Here is a 23,411-nt window from a genome sequence, read left to right on the forward strand (position 1 = left end):
TGTATGATTTTCAATTTTAGTTTCTTTTATATATTTCAGAGTTGAGTATGACATCCATTATCACTGAACTAGTACACATTTTTGTTAAGGGGCCAGCTGTTTTCCGCTCTTTAGTCAGGTTGTTGTCTTTTTGACACCTTTCCCATTTTTATTCTCAATTTTGCTTAGACCACTCAGCCGATGATTCTTTTATGAGTAAAATAACCAATGTTTTATTTTCCAGCTTGACAGCCACTTGTGCCAGTATTGGAGCTGCTAGTATCCCTAGTGCTGGACTGGTTACCATGTTGATGGTTCTAACAGCTGTTAACCTACCTACTGAGGATATCAGCCTCATTCTGGCTGTTGACTGGTTTCTGTAAGTTACACTGAGAAAGTTTTATTTGTTGCATATAGAAAAATGCCTACATTCCTGAAGTATAATTTCTCTTCCAAATCATTTGTGAATTAAGTAATTTTATAAAAGTTGACAATTAAACGATGATCATTTTCTTCAAACACTATCATCTAATTCAGATTTCAAACAAAGAAAAACAGCAACAATTTTAAATTACATGACCAATATGAACATGTATTTGATGTATTTAAATAGGTCTTATTATTTTAGCCAGTATTTTAAGAAGAATATTGATGAATCAGTTCAATGCAATTTTTAAATGGTTATTAGTATACATGTTTATAACTTTGTAATATATTTTTACAGTGTCTCATAAGTCAATTTGTTTGGCTGGGTGTTGATTATTTTAAATATTGTATATGTTTTACTGTATATTGTTCATCTGTTTATCAATACATGACCCACTGGACGTTAAGCAACCAACAATCAATCAATCAATCAATACATGACATTTTATTAAAATAGTGTATTATATTATCTTATTGTATTATCGTAGTACATATCTACAATTCCATCCTTAATTTCATTTTAATAAAGATAGTATTAAAAAGAGGTGTCGATTTGATATCAACGACACAACAATTAGGCATGTATATATATCTATATACAATTTTTGATGAGGTTTCTGACTTTAGGTAAGAATATTAACATTTGACAAGTTGAAAGAGTTTCCTCAATTTGAATATTCTGATGTGTATTGAATTTCAGGATCCAAGATATAAAAAACTTTTTATTAACAAATTTATTATAATATTTCAGAGACAGAATTAGAACTGCCATCAATGTTTTAGGAGACAGCTATGGTGCAGGAATTGTAGCTCACTTATCTCAAGCTGAGCTGGCAGCCGATGTAAATCATGTACCAGACATGAACATGGAACTCAACATAATTGAGGACGGAGAGAAGGAACCCAAAGACAATTCAGACAACGATAATGATGATAATGATCCCAAAGATCCAGATAATGGTGGAGAAACCATTTATCCTAATATAAGTTAATGACTTCTAGTAGTAAATGTGTATATTTTTTGTACATTTTATCAATTGGAGGTGCTCTTCATTTCATGAGTCATGCCACATTTTAAGAATTATGTCTATCTTTTTAAATTTCTATAGAGTAATAAAAAAATATTTTTGTACCTAAAGAATACAACATACATTTTTTAATAAAATGACTAGAAAATTTTCAAAATGGGAGGTAACTCTAAATTATTTTTTTGAAAGATTTTTAAAGTATGATATATAAAATTAATGTTTGAAGTCAATAATTGTTTCATTAAATATGTTGAGATATCTAAATTGGCTCTTAAAGGAAGAATTTGGAATCCTTAGATATCCAATGGGCATAGAACAGAACAAGCAAAGAGTAGTTAAAACAAATGTGAATTTTATTGGAGAAAAAAAACAAAAAAACAAATGGCATGTTATAGCCTTGAAGTTTAATTTGATATTTTAAATTTTGCTTTTAATATTTAGTTATATTTTCTTTATCTTGACTGCTATATCAAGTTTTTCATTAATCCATTTAGACTGTATATAAAATTTGATGTATTCTGTAAGTTAACTTCTTGTAAATAAACAAGTGGTCATCTCATTGGTAACTTGTGGTGACATATATTTCTGTTTACTGATTGATAAATATACACCTTATCGCTATTTGTCCGCCATTACTCAAGATTTTGACGTCATAATACAAAATATCTGACGCCACAATGGAAAAGTGATTGTTGTATGACGTCAATAGTTAAAGGGGGACAGATTTCCAAATGATGATAAGGTGTATAAATAGAAGGCCAAAACAGATGTATTCTTGTTAGCAGTTGAATGCATCGATGTTAAATGTATCCATGACATCTGTTAATATTGAATCTCCTGGTCTTATGAATGTATTGAATACAATTTTGTTATAGTGCAAGGGAAAGAATTTTCTTGATAATATCAAAATATTATTTTTTTTGAGCCTGTGACAAATATTTGACCTGAAATGCAAGTTTTGTTATTCGAACAGTGGTTTCGGGGTTGTTTATCTTGGTGTAAAACTTTATATTTAAATGGTAGAAGAGCTTGACAATCCATATTTATATACAAATTCACTTGTTTCCATCTGGCAGAAGACTATTGTCCATCACCACACTTTCATAGTTCATCACTGCAAAAAGAACCTTTAACCAATCAATTTTGATTATGAGTAATTGATCAACTATACTTGGTATATAGAATAATAGCAAGACATTAATCTCACTGACTATGAGTTAATGGTCAAATAAATTTTGTGTAAGAAAATCCTTGTAAGGGAAAATGTATGTCTGACAGGAATCCTGTGACTCTGGGCATGCTTTATTTGCACGCAATCAGGGAGTAAAATTTTTACGTTTGTGTGCAGTTTTTTATTACATTTGTGAGCATTCATTTTACAGAAAACACAGGTAGAAATAAAAATGACTCTTAATAAATGTTGTGATATATGATTATTAATTTTACTAACTGTGACCTCATTTCATGGTTGATTGATCATGTTCCAAAATTTTTGTATTTCGGTTAGACTTTTGTCTAAAATGATTTTATAATCAGTGAAGCAGGCAAGATACATCAGCCGGTCCAATCTCTTTTTAAGTATATAAGAACCTCTTAGATCAAACTGCTTTTAAAGTAATTTTCTGTTTACAAACAAAAGGAAAGATTACAAAATCTTCATGTTTTCTCTCATTGTAGCCATTAAAATAATTAATTATTTATAGCATTATACATCAATTGTAAATTATTTCTGTAAACAAATGGTTAGAAAATCCTAAGTTCATCCATCACAAGCCAAGTTGCATTTATCAGGTTCCAATGAATACATTTTTTTATATACTTTTTTTTTAATGTGTATTTGTTATTTACAAAGTTTCCATAGGTTGTATATGTATATAGATTTTAATACTATTTCTTAATATGAATTTCAATGCTGGTCAAATGTATATAATTTTGTAAATAGTTTTTTTGAATAAAGATGTTTGTAAACATAACAAACAGAAAATTGACGATCATGGTTGCATTTTCTTCACAAGTGGTGATGATGAAATTTGAATTACAAGATTTTTAAAATAAACTTAGTGAAATTCATTTTCTGTTTTCAATTAGAGTATTTTCATAGTAAATATTAGAAATTTATTAGAAAGTTTTGCAATATTTTCATGTTTGCAAGAAAAGTAAAAACATTAAGAATTGCATCAATTATAATTAATTTTAAATTTGATACCATTATTTGTATGCTGCATTTTCTGAAATAACATTAAGTAATTTATTTTGGTGAACAATGCAACATTGCAAGTATGGATTTTATTAGATTTTAAATTGTACAGCATTATTTGTATGCTGCGGTGTCTAAAATTACATTAATTGATTTACTATTGTTGTCTTTTCATATATAAAAGTATTAATAATAATATACAATAATTTCTGAGGAGTTACACTTTTTGTGTTTGTATGTAAATAGAACTTTTATTCTTAAATTAAACTGTTGAACCAGTTATGGAATCTCAGTGTCATTTTGTCATAATATGATGTATGAAAAAATCATTTTATATTTTTACATTGGAGACTTTATTATATTAAAGAATACTTGTCAGAATAGTTGTGCACTTGTCTTTACATTGATTTTTTCTTCTTTTAATAGGGCATTTATTCATTTTGTGTAGAAATATATTTACTATATTTTTGTTTGCAATTTTTACATTTATGACATTTCTTTTTAACACCATATTTTCAGGTTGAAACTGTAAATTCATATTTGATTTAATTGATTACATAAATATTTTAATCAATACTCATTCAATGAAATAACCTTTTAAACCACCATTGAATTGGAAAAAGGTACTGATGTTTAAAAATAAAAATCTGAATCTTTAGACTGCAATTATGACAATGAAGTTATAAGACTACAAGTTGACAATGATGTTACAAACTACAATCATAGCAATGTAGTTACAAGACTACAATCATGACAATGTAGTTATTAGACTACAATCGTGACAATGTAGTTATTAGACTACAATCATGACAATGTAGTTATTAGACTACAATCGTGACAATGTAGTTATTAGACTACAATCATAACACTGTAGTAGCTTCAGAAACACATTGTCTCCCCTTAATGAGTACAAGTTATCACTTTAAGGGAGATCTTATTGTCCAAACAGTTGTTTTAAGGATTATTTTTTTTTACATTTCCGCCCATTGTCTGTCCTCTTCCCTTTTTTCGATTTATTATATATGCTTGAAAGGTACATCAGTAGATTGTTAACTATTCATTTTTTTATTCAAATGGAAAAATGAAAGATTATTGCTGTTTTTTTAAACTACTAATATCTATTTATTCTTATTATCTATAAGAACAAACTAGTGTTTAATTTTTCTCTGAGATCCAGATGCTTTATATTTTTATTTACAATTTCTGCAAAAAATGCACAGAATTGTGACAACCAAGAATTTGTATAACAGCATTTATCTGAGCACAAGTTTTCTGACTATTTTATTTTAAGATATTTTTTATGTTCATTATCAAAACTTGAAGATCCTTATTAGAAACTTGATACAAAATACTTAGAAACGAATTTGTAAATAAATATTTAGCTATTTAGCCTTTATGTTGTTCAATTGCCCTAAAATGTTGTATCATACACAATGTCACCTTGTTATTTAAACATTTGACCTTTAGAGATGCTATATGTTCCTGTAATGATATGATAGTAAAAGAAAAAGGGAAATGATAATTATAATGTCTGATTACATACATGTTTGTCTTGTGTTATAAAAAGGACAATACCATAGATTTTTGCTTGAGAAAACAAACCTATGAAACTTTACTCATAATTTTGTTATTGTCATAAAATATTATGAAAAGTATATTTCTCCATTTTTAGCTACAAGATTTTACCCTAGGAAGGCATGCTATTTGATATTTTATGGTATCTGAGAATAATTTAAATCATTGTTAAGGAAAAAAAGGGCCAATCTTACATGTAATAAAAATATTTAGTATAAATTTCACAACCAAGTGCAGAAATCTTATTGGGCAGAGTGTTATCCAATAATATCTGTTGCTAAATTTACCCTTTGTTTGCTATATGCCAATCAATGAAAATGTGCATACTTGTATGTTCTGTACAATCTACTATATGTTTTGTACAATCATTTAAAATACTCAACATTGCTCTGTAAATGGCTGAAAAAGAAGTATTAGTCAATAAGACTAGATATCGAATTTCATTTTGTAAAAATTTAACACTATACCAGGGTTCTTTGTATTACTGTACCTCCTTTATGTAGTTTTAATATTCAATAAAAAAACCATATAAATTGATAGTATTGAGTTTTTTTTATGCAATTAAAGATGATAGAATGTTAGCCTAAAAACATCTATATTACAGGCTTAAAGAGGTCTGAACAGGTGGGATTTCTTCTTACTTGGCATCCATCTTAAGCCACTGGTTCAATTGAAAGTAAGCTTGGTTATTGTCTTAAGAGTGTCCAATTTCAAACATAAATCTGCAGTTGTATAGATCAACAAAATATAAGTTGTTACTAAACAGATTACAGGAAAGGAGGATATAACATTCAATTAAATACCTGTTGAAAGGTTATATTACTGCCAAATTCAGGACAATTGAAACATTCATAAACCCCTCTAAAAGGTATTGTAGATTACCACACAAATGACCATCACTGCTTTTGAAAATAGAAAATTGGACCAAAAATCTAAAGACATCAGGACGAATAAAAAAATTATGATTCTCTGTCAGAATAAGTGTTGATGACCTCAACAGCCATCGAATTTTATAAATAAAATGATATTTCCAATTACCTGGTCATGGCTAATCATATATTTATGATAAACTTTGAAGAATGTCTTAAGAACACACACGATAACAGCCAACCAATTGACAATATATACCAGACATTCACAAATAATATCAGTAAAACGAGCTAATCCCACACAAATAAATCAAGCCAAGAGAACACCAAAACCCATGCTAGTAAGATAGTAAGGTTACATCAGATTCTGCTAAAAAAAACACCTCAAGCATTGCCAAAAGCAAAAACAGAATGATTGTTATCAACTCAAACAACAGTGTCAGAATGACTCAACAATTATTTTCTAATAAACATGATCAACAAGAGGTGAGACACACCGTACACGTACCAAAATAACATGAGTTGGAATTTCAGGAGCTGAAATATGTTTACAGTTACAATTTACAGTAGAGACCGGTCACGAATTAACAATAACCTAATATACTGATAATTGTATCAGAATCGAGGAAATCTATCAATTACCAGGGACTATTAGTATGATAGTCCCAGAAATTACCAAGCTCAGTCATAGACATAATGCTAACAATCAATAAAGGCAACAGTAGTATACCGCTGTTCAAACTCATAAATCCATGGACAAAAAACAAAATCGGGGTAACAAACTAAAAAAGACATGTATTTACCCAAGATGAGGTACCTGTTAGAGATGTAGACACAAAGATCAATAAGCACAGGACTTCTAATATGATTAGAAACATCAAAAGGTGGGATAACACTCCAACAGACCAGCACCAAAGAGACACATAGTCTACAATTGACCACATCACTTCAAAGATATAAATATAGAATATTGACAGGATTAACAGACAAGACAGATATTCTGTAATTTAATATTTCAGATATCCATACTTAGGATTTATTTGACACTTGATCAAACATTTCTAATGTATCTTAGCAGTTTTGCCTTTCACACTTAATGCCACATTGCGTTTTACTTTTGTCAATCTGTACATACATTCCAAATTTGGTTTCCGTTTGCTAACTTTAGTTTACATCAACCAAATGTTATAAAACGTATACACACTGCTTATTACCACAGCACACATATCAAATTTGAATTTATGTGACGTCACTTCAACAGTTCTAGAGTCATGCCTCTTTATTATTGAAAAAAAATGTTGAATTTATAGTTTCCGTACTTTAACTTTAGTTTGCCTCAACCAAATGTTATGAAACTTAATCAAAATACGAAATACCACAAAACACAGATATAGTTTTAATTTTAGTTGTGTCACTTTAACCGTTCTAGCGTTATGACCCTTTATAAATGGAAAAAATGTTGAATTTGTAGTTTCCGTACTTTAACTTTAGTTCATCTCAACCAAATGTTATGAATCTTATACAAAATGCGTAATAATACAAAACACAGCTCAAGATTGGATTTTGGTGGTTTCACTTCAACCGTTGTAGAGTTATGCTCCTTTACAAATGGAAAAATAGGAATTTAATATCTATTCTAAAAATATCAGCGATGTAATTTTTAAAATTAATTTTTGAAATTTGAGTTATCTTTCTTTGTCCATAATTGAAAAAAACTACAACTATTGACAAAGGAAGATAACTCCACTTTTTAAAATTATTTTTAACTAAATACAATTATGAACAAAGGAAGATAACTTACTCCAATTCTACTGCTGAGTCTTTTGTAGACAAAATGCGCGTCTGTCGTAAATATAAAATTAAATCCTTGTATCTGTGCTGACATGAATTATCATTGATATGGTCATATTTATATATTTTAACACTGTTAACATCATAAGGCTTTTCTACCTCAGTTCAAATTTATACTTAGTTGTGTTGATCTTTGATTATTATATATTTTCTTTTTTGTGTCTCTCAGATTTAGTTTAAGAAACATTGTTTGGGGTACTACATACATTTTGAGTATCTACTAGTGGTAAATTGCTTTCTCTCTGTTATTAGCTAGTTAAATCTTTGATTATTTAAATAAACATTGAAGGCATTTTTTTTTAATTCTGAGGTGTTTGAATTAAATAAATTTTGATGAATACTTTTTTTATCTGTCGTATTTCATTCAAACACTTTTCATATATTAATTTTCAGTCTTAGATCAAAGCCCCAAGCCTAGCAACCAATTTTTATCATTTTATATTTTAAATTAGAGGCTTTAATTCTACCATTTTAAATAACTCATAGACTATTGACTCGGCTGAGTAAATACTCGGTATACATTTGTATTTTAAGCGTTAGTATCTGTATGTGTACATTTTCATATCTTTATACGTTCTGTTATTCAGGCTTACCATTATTTCCACATTGTAATATCTTTTACTGCTGTATTAGTATCACATTTTCTTATAAATTGTATAACCCTCATTTTATTTTTTACAGTAGGTCGAGACGCATTTTTATTGACTAATTTTCTTTTTAAATTCCTTTTTTATTATATTTATTTTTATCATCTTTCCTCTCCGTGAGGAAAGACCTTATTGTTTTTCTAATGTTTTTTTTTTTTCTTTTTCTTTTTTTTTTTCTTCCAACATTTTTTTGACATGCCCGCCCCTTCTTTCTGTTAAAGTTACCAAGACCAAATATGGACCATTGATAGACCTCATCATGCAGTTTTACCAAATGACCCTGTTAAGGATTTCATCATCCTCTTTAGAAGTTATCTCCCTTTTATTGATTTTTTTCAACACGGCACCTCCTCGTTGTTTTTAAAAATATCATGACATTATTTGGACAATAGGTAGATCTCATCATGATTTATTACCATATGAGGTTGAATAGGATTTTATTGTCCCCTATGAGAGTTATATCCCCTTGAAACAATTTCTTTCCTTTGCATTTTTCTGAAAAAGTATAAGAGATAGAACTGATTTGAAAACGGCAACATGTACAGGAACAGATGGCAATGTTAATGAACATATACAATCATTTTGTTATTAACCCTTATAAGGAGTTATTCCCCTTGAAAAATTGTGTACAATTTTAGAAAAAATGTATTTCCAGAACCGGAAGTCGTAGAGACTTGGGACCTTCACCAATAATCTTTAATTCATGTGACCTTTAATATGCAGTCAAGGTCAAAGGTCACTGAGTGCAAAAAAAAATTACGCTGCAATTTCAAGCTTACATATTAGGAAAACGATAAGACTTTGCTGCAAACATACAGCGTATAAAATGTTCCTCTCGACGAGCTCTACATTTTATATTATAAGCCCATAAAGGTCCGACCGTCTGTTCAAAAGTTACAACGGGATGATTCTTAAAAGTATAGTATTTTGTGTACATCTTTTTAAAGGTAACAGAAATCAACCTACTATAAACTGCAAAGATGATCAGTAATTCAAGACCTTCAATTTGAGGTCAATGTCAGGTCATGATGAAATTTCACCTTGACCTTCACATTATACTATGACCTTGACCTTGTGATATTTGAAAGGTCAAGTGGTCCTGAGTTGAATGGTGCTAGTCCCATGTCTCTACGACTTCCGGTTCTTAAGTTTGGTATTGCATCATATATTTGATGATTAATTGTGACCTTGGTGAACTTTGAAATTGTCCCAATTCTTTTTCTATAATGTTGTCCTTCAACTGTAGATCATTTATCATTTAACAGATTTGAGATATCTACTGTCGTTGTAGAGATAATGCAGTTTGAAGTTTTGCGAGCGGAGGCATGTATTTCTGAATCATCAAGAGCATACCTCTTAAAATGTTTTAGAAATTGAAGAGGTTAACATAGTTATATGTTTGACCAAATACCAAAAACATTCCATGGAAAAAAACGCCAAAAATTCAATTTGAAATTTTCAAGTTTTGCATTGACTTTGTAAGTTTCATAACTTCTATTTATATACTAGTTGATATTGCATCATTTTTTGCACTTTATCAAATGGGGTCATCTGATATATCAAATTGAAGGTCTTAATAAACTCTACTTAAAAATGAAAATTTTAAACCCCCTTTTCATCCCAGGGGGATGGGTGGGGTCATTTAGTGCAAAAATTCAGATTTCTCAGATGGTAAGGTTGTCGCATATCAAATGAAAGAACATAAAGCGTACATTTCAAATTTCAAATTGACGTCCCCCAAAAATTGGTTGGATGGGGTCATTGAGTGCAAAAAAAAAATAATTTTTACGATAGGGTTGTTTTATATCAAATGAAAGGTCATGATGTGTACATTTGAAATATCAAATTCTCAACCTCAAAAAATTGGTTGGATGGGGTTATTAAGTGCAAAATCAAACTTTTTAGAACATGGCGTTGTCGCATATCAAATGAAAGCTCATCTACCCTGTGTTACATATATCATACTTCTGATCTCAAAAATGTAGGCAGATGAGGTCATTAAGTGTAAAAAGCGAAAAGTTTCAAAAGGTATGCTTGTCGTATATCAAACGAAAGGTCGTACAAAGAACATTACGAAAACATCACTTTTACAGGAAAGACCTTTCAATTGTTTTACAAACAATTGAGATACTAGTTCTTATTTAGTTTTATTTATTTGGACAAAGCTTATCAGGTTCATTTGTTTCATGGTTTAAAATAAAAGGGTGCTCTTTGACACTCCCACATTGTCCTTACTTTCATTCCTTAAACCAGAAGTAATTCAAATAGTTAATTAGATAAATTTTTGTGACTGTTTTTTTTTTTTTTTTTTTTTTTACTTTTAATCGATCGGCTATATTTTCTATATTTTCATAATATGACGGGTTAACTGTTTTTACAAGCTAGACCAATTACTAGTGTTCTTGTTATTTTGTTTTTCTTTGTATCTTTTTGCTTATTTTTTTTTTTTTTCTTTTTTTTCAGTAGCTGTCCGCTTTCCAGTGTGGTTGTGTAATCTCTCCTCAAACTCGCATACAGTTTAATTGGGTCAGTGTGGTTTTTCCGCGCTATACCTAACCGTTTTTTATTATAAGCATAAACCTCTGTCTTGGTCAGTGTGGTTTTCCCGCGCTATACCGAAACAGGGGTTTCAAGTTCCGTCCATCTAGGATTGGTAAGTGTGGTTTTTCCGCGCTAGACCGACCTGGTGGACATTCATATTTCATCTCACCTCCTCGGCTGAAATCCCTCTTCTGGTTTGGTTGCACGATCACATTGGAGAGTTTGGTACAGTGCTGAATTATACCCGTTTTTCCTCTCTGTCCTCACTATAGTCACGGCAGCATGTTGCGAAAGATGGAAACCAGAACGTCTAAGAAATCTCAATCTACAGGAAACCTACTTTCTAAAGAAATCTTAACTGTACATGTAAAAAATAGAAACTACACGTTAAACAGACCAAAGGCCTTAGAAACCAAAACTTTAAACTGTAAACAGGAACATTTACACTATGAAATGAAAGCTGGAAAAAAATTTGTTATTGAATTCAGCACTGGGGCCTATGAGCTTATTAAAGCAAAAATTCTGCAATTAATTAAATCTCCAGAGTTCAACCTTAGTTTTGTAGTAGTCGAACAGCATGGAGTAGAACTTTCTAACCTGAACATTGACTCTTGCTACAAAATTTTCAACCGCAAGGCAAATAATCAACCAGGCAATCTTCTCAAATTTACAATGAATCTTTATCATACTACAAACAAGATGACCGTAAATGGCGGCAGGGTTGATATCTTCATCAACGACATCTTTGACAAAATCTGTGCAGAGATTCAGAATCACTATACAGAATTGAACATCATACAGAAGGACTTGAAAAGAAACTAGACGAAAGCATTAAAAACAACCGAAGATCAACTCTCTACAGTAGACCTGAATACTAGCGGACTACAACTAGCCGAAAAGGAGGATGATGAAATATGCCCAAACTGTGAACAAGCTGTCCAGACGGAAGGGATCGCCTGTGACTCTTGCAATAACTGGTTCCACTACAAATGCGTTGGCCTAACAGAGGACCGAATCAACTCCATTCAACAACTAGAATATCACTGTGACCAATGTAATGACGATCTGCTCTATGTAGGAGCTACATTTATTCCACAAACTGATGAAAACAATCAAGAGTTACTAATTAATACCTCCAGTTCTGAACTTGCTATAAGCTCTCACGAAATACAGGATCATCCTAAGGACATATGCATGGACCCACCAGCTCAGAAATCTCCCTGGAATCCCCCACAGGTACTTACTTAAATCCCTGTATTACTAGCTGCCACAATCAGTCGGCAAACAACTCAGAAAAAGAAGATACCATGGTAAAGTCTGTTCTGACTCATACTTCTGGCGACTCAACTTCCTCAAATAGAAACCCCATTACAGATAGGGGCAAATCAGCAAAGAGAAACATCTCACCTACTTCTCGGTCATCAAACAATCAACGAAAATCAAAGGTTAAGTCTTCTGATTTAGAGCATGACCAAACACTGATAACACAGAGAACAAGAATTCTTGATTTAGAAAATGAAGTAAATCAACTCCGCACTGTTCTTCAGACATTTTAAGATCACATTAAACACCAAAGTGATCCGGCTGAAATTGGTCCCTCACATCAAAACTCCAACCACAGTTTTAGGATTGATGCCAATCCTCATTTCAACCCAAGGCATAGGAACGATACAAATTCTCCATGGTCACCTCAGCACTTAGATACCTATTACAAGCAAGAGCTATTGGAAAACAGATTGCGCATTTTGGAGAATCAAACTGCTCAAAATATGAGCATCAACACTGCTCTAATTACTCAGCTATCTCTTCCGAATAGACCTATGGGCCACTATTATCCTCCTTTTCAGCACAATCTGCACCAATCTCATTATCCTCCTCAGCAACCAGTACCTTTCTTACCTCAGTGGAACATGCATCCAGCCTACAGCCAAACTCAGTTCTCCAACCATTCCGGCTTTATGCAACATCAACCTCAACCTCAATTTCAGACCAACTCTCATCTAGCAACAGGATACCCAGGTATCCCTCAACAAAATCCGTTGCTACCAACTTATGCCTACTCATCCCAGCAAGTACCGGACTTTCACGGGAACAGGGCACCTCACATGCCAACACCTTTTACTCCTCAGCCACATATATACCACACTAATGCATTTAGAACTGATCCAGGCTCTCAACATCAGGTTTCTCATCTTCAACAAAGCTCAGGTCGGCACAACAAGGTTTTCAACCAGAATTCAACGAGACCTGCTCCTAACTCAAACCTACAGGCAAGAATAGCTAAAAATATACCACAGGCGGTATCAATGGAAACTGGTCAAAGAGGCGGGACAAACAAAAGATACCAACAAAAGAACCAGCAACCCTTTCAACCTTTTTCAAACACAAACATAGGAAGAATGTCAAAGCCACAAAATGAGACTATCACTACTAGCTTTTCTTCAACTCTAATTGATTCAGAAATAGTCAACTATTTAAATCTAGAAATACACACAAAAAGAACATGGTGACATCATTTTGGATCCTCCTCATAGCAACCAATGCATTACCACAGTTGAAACTCATCATCAGCCAATAGAACATTCGCAAAAATCTCAGGTGTCTAGCCATCAAACAACTTACCAAATCTCTGCCACAGACAATACTCAATCCCCAAATAGAACAGGGATCATCAAGTCAAATTCCCCTTTTCGGAACAACTGCCTCCAGGAGAAACCTCCAGAACAAAAGGAAAGTCTGGAATTACTAGTAGAACCGAGAACATCAGACTAACTACATGTTATATTGAAGGGATAAAATCCAATACATCCTTTCTGCACTCACTTCTCGACAACTCCCATATCATATGTCTCCAAGAACACTTCCTCTGGGAGTGTCAGTCTAACATCCTTAATAATCTCTTACCTGAATGGGAAAACCATACCAAATGTCATGACTCCAACGAACCACTAGATGGATTCAAACTTCCTAGAGGTCAAGCAGGAGTTTCCATTCTCTGGCCAAAAATTTGGAACAATCAGATTAAAAAACTTCCAGATGGAAACGAAAGAATTGTCGCTATTTTATTAACCTCAAACTGGAATATCTGCTTAACTAACACTTACATGCCAACAAGGGAAACCGATTCACAGTATGAATATGGAGACTGTTTGGATATAATCCACTCAATTATAGAGAAATGTCAACCAACTCACCAAGTAATTGTCTTCGGAGATCTAAATGGTACTCTTGCTACTAGTAGGAATAACAAACATAACCAGCTTTTGAAACAATTTCTTCTGGAAATGAACCTATCTACTGTCGGAAATTATGGTGAACAAAAAACATTCTTCCACCATTCAGGGCAATCTTCTTCTCAAATTGACTACATACTGACCAACAACAAGGATATTTATTGTAATCATGAGATCTGGGAAAATACATCATCTAATGTCTCCTCTCATGTACCTGTCTCAATGATCACCAATATTGCTGTCCCTCTGCTTGAAAAATTCTCTAATCAAAATAAAAAGACTGTTCAAAGACTGAAATGGAATGCGATTGATGAACAACTGTACCGGGATACTATCTCAGAAAAACTAACTGACATAAGGGAAGACAAAACAACCTCAGAGAACATTAAAACTCTGACATCTATTCTGTCAAATCAGGAATCTTGACGCCAGTCTTAAAGAAGGGAAAAAAACCATCTCTGGTTAATAGTTACCGTGTCATCACCGTGACTCCAGTACTTTCTAAACTACACGAATTCTGCATTCTTGGCAAACTCTTTATCAACTCCGGTACTGATTTACAATTTGGATTTACTGCAGGTCTTTGGCCACTCTTCGCAAGTCTAATAATCTCCGAGTGTAAATGTGAAATAAGCAGTGCATTACCCTTATATCTAGCAACTGTCGACGTCCAATCAGCTTTTGGTGTCGTCCAACATACCATTCTTCTTGACAAGCTTCTCGACCGTGGAACACACCCTGATTTATGGTTACTAATTAAAGACTTTAACAGCGGTCTTACCTCCAAAGTTAAATGGCAGGGAGAATTCAGTGACAGCTTTAACATCCAACAAGGAGTTAGACAAGGGAGTATTCTATCAACCCACCTATATAAAATATTTGTTGAAGATCTTCTTAAAGAACTGGAAGAAAACTCCTTAGGCTTTATATTAGGCACAATATACTGTGGTGCACCAACGTGTGCTGATGATGTAGCACTACTGAGCTCAAATCCAGATGAACTTCAGGTGATGCTTAACATTCTACAGAGATATGCAAATCAACATCAGTATACTATTCACCCGACTAAATCCAAAATTATCCACTATAAATCATCAAAAAATTCCGAGCCTTACTCCTGGAACATGTCAGGAAAGGTAATTTCTGCTTCTGAAGAAACGGTACATCTTGGTATAAAACGAACAGCTAGAAAGGAATGTGATATCAACATAGAGGATCGCATCAAATCTGCAAGAAGAACCAAGTATGCTCTAATGAACTCAGGTCTACATGGAACCAACGGCTTAAATCCCAAAATCTCCGTTACAATATACAAAAGGTATGTATTGCCTAGACTCCTGTATGGCTTGGTCCTCACTCTTACCAAAGCTCAAATGGAACTACTGGAAAAGTTTCACAAAGAAACTCTCAGATCAATTCAATCGTTCTCTAAAAGAACGGCTATTCCTGCCATTTATTTACTATTGGGTGTCATACCGGTAGAAGGAGAAATCCACAGAAAGAAACTGACACTCTTACACGCAATTCTGGCCTGTGACAACTCTAAATTAAAGGAAATTCTTAAAAGACAAATATGCGTCAATTCCAAAAATCCTAAAAGCTTCTTTCATCAATCAATTTTACTGCTACAACAATACAACCTGCCAAACATTCTTGACTCCAGTATAAAACTGCCTTCAAAAAACCTGAGATCCACAATCAACAAATACTGGACCTATGAACTACAAGAAACGGCAAAGTCAAAATCCTCATTGAGTTTACTTAACACAACCATCTTAGAGATAGGTATTGTCCACCCAGTCTGGGATTTTGCATCACAGAGCTTATTAGATGTACGGAAAAGCATGATCAAAGCTCGTATGCTCACTGGTACATACTTGGTACAGGCCGACAAATACAAATTTAGCCAATACAAGATAAATGCAACATGCCTGCTGTGTCATAGGGAGGACGAAGATTTAACGCACGTCTTAACAGTCTGTCCAGCTTTAAGGGAAACTCGTATGAAGTATTTCCTTCCTCTCAAAGTCCTGGTCACAAATATCATAGGTGGCAAAGGATGGGAACAACTCTTTAACATCAACCAAAACATTGTAGCACTTTTGCTTGATTTTTCAGTTTTCTACAATCTGCAAAACCTCAGTAAAACCCAGAAGATGAATGTCGAGTCACTGACTAGAGACTTCTGTTACAAAATACATATCTGCCGCTTACAGCTTCTAAAGAATTTAGAAATCAAGGGAAATTCAAAGGGAAGTATGTGAATTCAAGGAATGAATATTATAGACAATGCACTTTTAGTGACTTTTGTACTTAATCAAGTATTTATCTTTTACTTGTGGTGGATAAGATGATTTTTAGATTTTATGTCTCCAAACATGTACATTTTTTAATCCTCTGTGAATATTTTTCCATCCCCAATTGATTGGTATTTTTTATCTCTTAACCTTTCCACCATATGTACAGAGCACGTCTACTGGACCTTTTTTACACTACTTTATTTTATCGATTATTTTTACCTTTGTCTTTTTTTTTCTTCTAACCCATATTTTAATTAACTTTTAGAAATATAAAATAAATCTTTGATTTACCCACTCCTGTAAATACTCCTGATTACCCAGTACGGGGTGTTCCTTAGATAGGAAGCTCATACACAAGAAAGAAGAAAAGAAGTATGACTTGATTTAAACTGTCTCTTAAAACACTTGAGTAAACGAACCATTTATTGATCATTATGAAATCAGCCGAAACAAATTTCATTTAAATTACAAAAGTATTTTACTAACTCAAAAGTAAATGAAATTCTGATGTAAACAAATAGATCAACAACTGCAATACCACCCATATTGTTGAGAACCAGTCGACGAAGGGTTCAGTAATTCTAAACAATATTAAGACAAGTGACAGGTAATAAGCTGCTAGTTATAAATCCAGATTTATCCACTATTTTCTTTATACAGAAATGCCTGTACCAAGTCGGGAATATGAATTGTTTTCCATTCCTTAGATGTGGTCGAGCTTTTGATTTTGCCATTTAATAAAATAATTTTCCGTTTAGATTCTCTTGCAATTCGGTATATTTGTTGTTTTACTTTTTGATAAAACTACAGTTCAATTCACATATGGATAAACCAAAATGATTAGTGTTTATTTAACCAAGGCTTACTCAGAATGAGACTACGCTACACAAAAGGTTTGTGCATCCAATCACAATACATAACATACATATATTTGAAGATGAAATTTTTTTATTAAAACTGCTGCAACTAAATTCACTATGGACAGTGATTCAACTATTTACATCGATGACTTCATGTTTGAAGAGATACAAGGATTTAATCTAATTGGTAACCGTGTTGACATCATGGCAAAGGATAATATGGAAGTTAGAACAAACTAGTACCACATAGAATAGCATCTATAGACTATACTCCGTTTAGACAGTTATACGGGCATATTCCAACTGTCCTGCATGACGACGAACAGGCCCAATGCATAAAATGAAAATGAGAAATCAAGACTGCGCATATGTGTGGATAATCGCCAATTGAACTAAAGAACTATTGAAGATAATCATACTATTCATAGGATAGTGAAAATTCTAGAGGCCTTTGTTAATTAAGTGACCAATGTGCCAATTTTGAAGATACACTAATGTCTGAGGGAAAATTGAAATTTGACAGGTATAAAAAAAATCAACATATTTGTTGAATTTGGAGGTTTTCTTTTCAACAAATTACCGGCATTAATATGGGAACAAACTGTGCGCATCTCTTTGTCGACCTCTTGTTAATTTAAAACGGGTCGGAGTTCCTTAAAAAACTTTTCAAGAACTAGCATATCAAAGAAGCCAGGTATTTTTATTTTCACATTTAAATATTTTTAAAATAATTAGCTTTTATGATTGGGTTCCTTTAATATTTCCTGGTGAGCTAGAAATTAAAGAAACAACAGAAACGGTTCTCTGCCTCATTTCTATACTTAGAATGAAATTCAAAACAGTGTGGCTGTGGCCATTGATTGACACATTAAATTCATCCATTGACTGGGACAATTTACGTGAACGTTTGCCTGTAATGACCACTGTTAACGACGTACCTACGATAGACATTTAAACTGTGGGGTCACCAAAGGTTTCTTAACGCCTTTAATTATAAAATGATTCGAAAAAATAATCAGGAATAACCTTTATGTTTTGATTTATATAATTGGTATCAATCAAACATCGTGTTATTTCTGATTAATTTTTCGAATTACTTTATTAAGGTGTTGAGAACCTTTGGTGACCCCATAGTTTAAGTGTCTTTAAAAAGTACATAGTAAGCAGTGGTCGTTACATACAAACGTTCACCTAAATTGTCCCAGTCAATGGGTGAATTTAATGTGTCGATCAATGGCCGCAGCCACACTGTTTTGAATTTCATTCTATACCTCGAATTCGATATAAGTGGTCATCTCAGTACCAAAATCTATGACAATAAGACGATTTAAGTTTTGAAATTATCAATTTCCCCAACCATAGTAGCTATAAACCAAATTCACCTGCATAAGGTAATTGTTTATTTAGCCCTTCTCTCTCTTTACACTGGCAATCCATGTTTCATCATTCTACGTCCCCGTTTAACCAGCATGAAGACTAATGTACACACTATATTACTCAGTTGACATTTACTAATTATGTTCACGACTGTTTTAACCGATTGTCTTTAGAAAGGGAGACAACTTTCAATTCGTTACACATACACATATACCTATTCTCTTTTTACATATATTGTCGATTGTAATGTCGCTTGCGTGTTTTCTCAAATACATTGTACTAGTATTCTGACATCTCATATCAGTTAGATTAACTTGATATATTAAAGTTGTATCTTAAAGAACACTTGAGAAACCGAACCATTGGTTAACTGACTATAATGAAATAAGTCGAAACAAATTTCATTTTAATACTAGTATTTAAAATAAAATTCTGATATAAGAATTGGATCAACAATTGCAATACCACCCAGTTTATTGTGATCCAGTCAACGAAGGGTACAGTAATTCTAAATGACATTGAGACAAGTGACAGGTTTAGCTTGCTATAGAACCAGATTTAATCCACCATTTTCTTCATACGGAAATGCCTGTACCAATCTGGAAAATGAGTTCAAATAAACGTCTGTTGAGACTTAAATTCCTTGCAAGTGTTTCAATACAAAGTAAAAAATCTTTGTATCAGACCATTCTGTCTGCAAAAAAGGTTGAATGCAAGAGTCGTTTTGTAATCCGATATCTTGTATCATGTAACCTGAGTACGGAAATGATAAAACCAAAACATATTACTTCTTCATGTTTTATTTAAAAAAATAAATGTTTTGCAATATTTACATTTTTGAAGCCCTATATGTTGATAGTTGAAATTTTACAATTTTAATGTAAAATTTTAACACGCAAAGATGAATATAGAACTTATAAAATTGTCTATAATATATATCTCATTGCCATGAAACTTTGTCAACAGTCTAAAAAATTATTAAACTTTAGTCATATTAAGTTTTATTAAGATTGGGTAAATCTTCTATCATTTTGGGTCCGGGAACACAGTTATTGTTCTTTGATTTATATCTTCCCTAGTGTGGACAGCGTGAAATTTTTTTTAATGCCTCATTCAAATTTATTTCTTCATGTTTTATGCCTCAAATAGCAAGTTCGGTGATAAAATTACACTGTAAAACAATTTGGGTCATGAATTTCAAAGTAAAGTAGTGATTTGGTCCAATTGAAAAAGGTTCAAAATTTGCTTTCGGAAGGTTTCAAAAGATTTCAAGACCGCCTTAACATAAAATTGCAACATGAATGGTAAATTTTATTTTTATCAGAGTGCGTTAACTGAATGATTTTAAAATTATTTCACTCTCATCCCGCCGTAGAGAACTTCTCGTTTGTAAAGCAAAGAATTAAAGGAGCTTAAACCAGTGCATTAACTTTCATCTCAAAATGTGTTAAATTAATGCACCTCCGCCTCCTTAAGGTAGTAATTAGGGAGCAACCATTTGAACTTCAAGGGGGCTATGTTTTTTTTTTCTCAGTCGGAAATTTGTTTTCACACAAAGCGTGATCAATCTTATTTAGTTTTTCAAGGCTATCAATCAAATTATTTTTTTCAATATTTAACACTATAAGGTATGGGGAAAATCTGGATTCAGAATTTATTTTTTGTCATCTGCTTGACCAGAATAAAAAAAACTTTTCATCAAATTGGGGATCAGAATATTTTTTTAGAAGAATAGAAAACATACCCCCTAGCGCCCTCCCCCACATAAAGTTTTATTTTCGTGTATTGAACAATCTTCAAACATTTGTCCCTGGATCTTACATGAATTCAACACGCAATCAATTAACTGATCTTCCCCAGTTTTTGAGGAATGAAAGAACATATTGATTTACCTTCATAATTGGTATTAGGGATATGTTCCCTTTTTATCACAACGTCCTTTGAAACTATAATTTTTGCATTACCCCCCCCCCCCCCCTTTATTTCTCTCCCAATCACACACCCTTTTTCAAGAATTTTTGGGAAGAAAAAATAATTGACTATTGAGTATGAATCAAGCGGCAACAATTTTTTGAATTTTAAACGTACCTTTATCGAACAAACAAATCCAACTGACATGAATTTTCTGAAATCAGATATATATATATATAAAATAGTTTCACGCCACTATTTGATTCACGTATCTAACAGTGCAGAAAAGTTTTATTGGTTAGGGTTTAACCTTTATCATGAGCCATAGCCCATTAATGTTACAAATCATATATAGACATGCCTTACTCATTAACAAGGCTCAAAGCTACGCTTTTCGTGAATTAAATAAGTTAATTCGTAAAAGGCGTGCTATATATATAACTTGTCCATATTCTGAGTAAAAGCTGGTTTTCTAAAATTTTGTCCCAAAATAATTACAACACACTGTAAAAATATTATTGAGAAAGCGCAGGTGTGATTTTTAAAATTTATTGTCTAAGAGAAATGCACTACGAAATTACTGTGGTCTAGGACCATATTGTTTGAAAAGCCATTTTGAAAATTTTATATAATCCTTTTTTCATATTTTTTTTAAAAAGAAATGGTGCCGATATTAAATAAAGATATTAAATTTGGAGAGAAACAGTTTCTGTCGAATTTTTATTTATAATGGCTTATATTTTGAAAACAAGCACATAGAACCTTCATTTTCTTCTACTTTTTTAGTACTATCAATTTAAAGCAGTCTTTTAAAAAGTTTTTTTTTAAACAGAGTTCCCAGCATCCCTAAAGGTTAGTTTAGTACGATTGTTTCTTATTCAAACAAAGAGTAGAAAAAAATTAAAATCACAAAAATACTGAACTCCGAGGAAAATTCAAAACGGAAAGTCCCTAATCAAATGGCAAAATCAATAGCCCAAACACATCTAACAACGAATGGATAACAACTGTCCTATTCCTGGCTTGGTACACATATTTTCTAATGTAAAAAATGGTGGATTGAAACTGGTTTAAAGCTAGCTTAACCTCTCACTTGTATGACAGTCGAAATAAATTCCTTTATACAGACAAAGATGCGTGAACTAAACAAACAGACATAATAGGTGAAAATGTAAAAAATACAGCAGTCAACATATTAATTTAAGCTTAACATAAATACCTTTGTGATCCCGCTAAGGTAATACAGTTACAACAACGATATGCAGAGAGGCATACACAAGCTTGTTCGCTCTAAATAAAACCAAACACAATTTTATGTCGAAAATGAGCATTTAATATAAAATGATAATATCAAACAGAGAACACATGTACAATTTGATATCAAAAACAAATTTGATCAAATATAAAAAATATAAAAATTATATTCAATATTAACCAATATGAAAAACCATGCATATGACTGTAAATAGTGATTGGTTCATCTGATATGATAAGAGCGAAGGAGGGACATAAAAAAAATACTAATAAAGCTGTTTGAATTTAAATGTCTTCAAAATATGTTGAATATACTTGTAATCTAAAATCAAATGGTCAATCACATCAAACGAATGGATAACAAGTGTCATATTCCTGACTTGGTAAAGGCATTTCCGCAAGTAGAAAATTGTGGATTGAACCTTGTTTCATAGCTAGCTGAACCGCTCAATTGTATGAAAGTCGTATTAAAATTCCTTTATATTGATAACAATGCGTGAACAAAACAAACAGACATAATAGGTGAAAGTGTCAAAAATACAGCATTCAACATTATTATAAGCTTTATCACTTACATTGAACATATTGTGTTCAAGATCTTTAATAACTGAAATGAACAATTAAATTAAATAAGCAAAGACCCATCGAAACAACATCTGATAAACAAATTTAATAATACTTTTAGATATTTGGATGATATTTTGGCTCTCAATAATGACGACTTCAGTATGTATATTAAAGAAATTTATCCTGTTGAACTTACTTTAAATAAAGCTAATACTAACAATGACCACTGCCCTTTTCTCGATCTTGATATCTTTATCACTAACGGAAAGCTGAATACTAAAATTTATGATAAAAGAGATGATTTTTCATTTCCTATCGTTAATTATCCATTTTTAGATGGTGACGTTCCCTTGTCACCATCTTACGGTGTTTATATATCTCAACTTGTACGATTCGCTCGTGTATGTAACAATGTTTTAGATTTTAACGAGAGAAATTTATGTATTACTGAAAAAATTATTACACCAGGGTTTTCGATATCACAAACTAGTCAAAACATTTACTATATCGGTATAAGGACATCATTCGTAAATATAGCTCAACATGCAGACTTCTTATACGTTCAGGTATTTCACATCCAATTTTTTATGGAAATATTCTTCATAAAGCACAAAGGTGTCAGTATTCACCTCAAAAAAACTAACAAAACCTTTGAATAGACTTATTAAGAAGGGATATAGTTACGATACTGTTGTCAGGTCATTAAAGATTGCATATTTTGGCGTTAATATTGATTCACTTATAGGGTCTTTGCATCGGAACTAAACACATTTATTCAAAAACCAGTTGTTGGCAT

At 32.2% G+C, this 23,411-nt stretch overlaps 1 protein-coding gene across 5 annotated transcripts in view; it reads left to right on the plus strand.

Annotated features, from left to right (window-relative positions):
* The window catches only part of LOC139490969 (excitatory amino acid transporter-like), a 71,691-nt gene extending 65,949 nt beyond the window's left edge, over window positions 1-5,742 (plus strand). For all 5 annotated transcript variants that reach the window (XM_071278137.1, XM_071278138.1, XM_071278140.1 and 2 more), the window contains 2 exons: window positions 224-358; window positions 1,157-5,742. In XM_071278137.1, coding sequence (XP_071134238.1) covers window positions 224-358; window positions 1,157-1,397 — 376 coding nt within the window. In that variant the 3' untranslated portion in view covers window positions 1,398-5,742. The remainder of the gene's footprint in view (window positions 1-223; window positions 359-1,156) is intronic.
* The last annotated feature ends 17,669 nt before the right edge of the window (window positions 5,743-23,411 follow it).

This window comes from Mytilus edulis, chromosome 10 (assembly GCF_963676685.1).
Source record: "Mytilus edulis chromosome 10, xbMytEdul2.2, whole genome shotgun sequence".
Taxonomy (NCBI): Eukaryota; Metazoa; Mollusca; class Bivalvia; order Mytilida; family Mytilidae; genus Mytilus; species Mytilus edulis.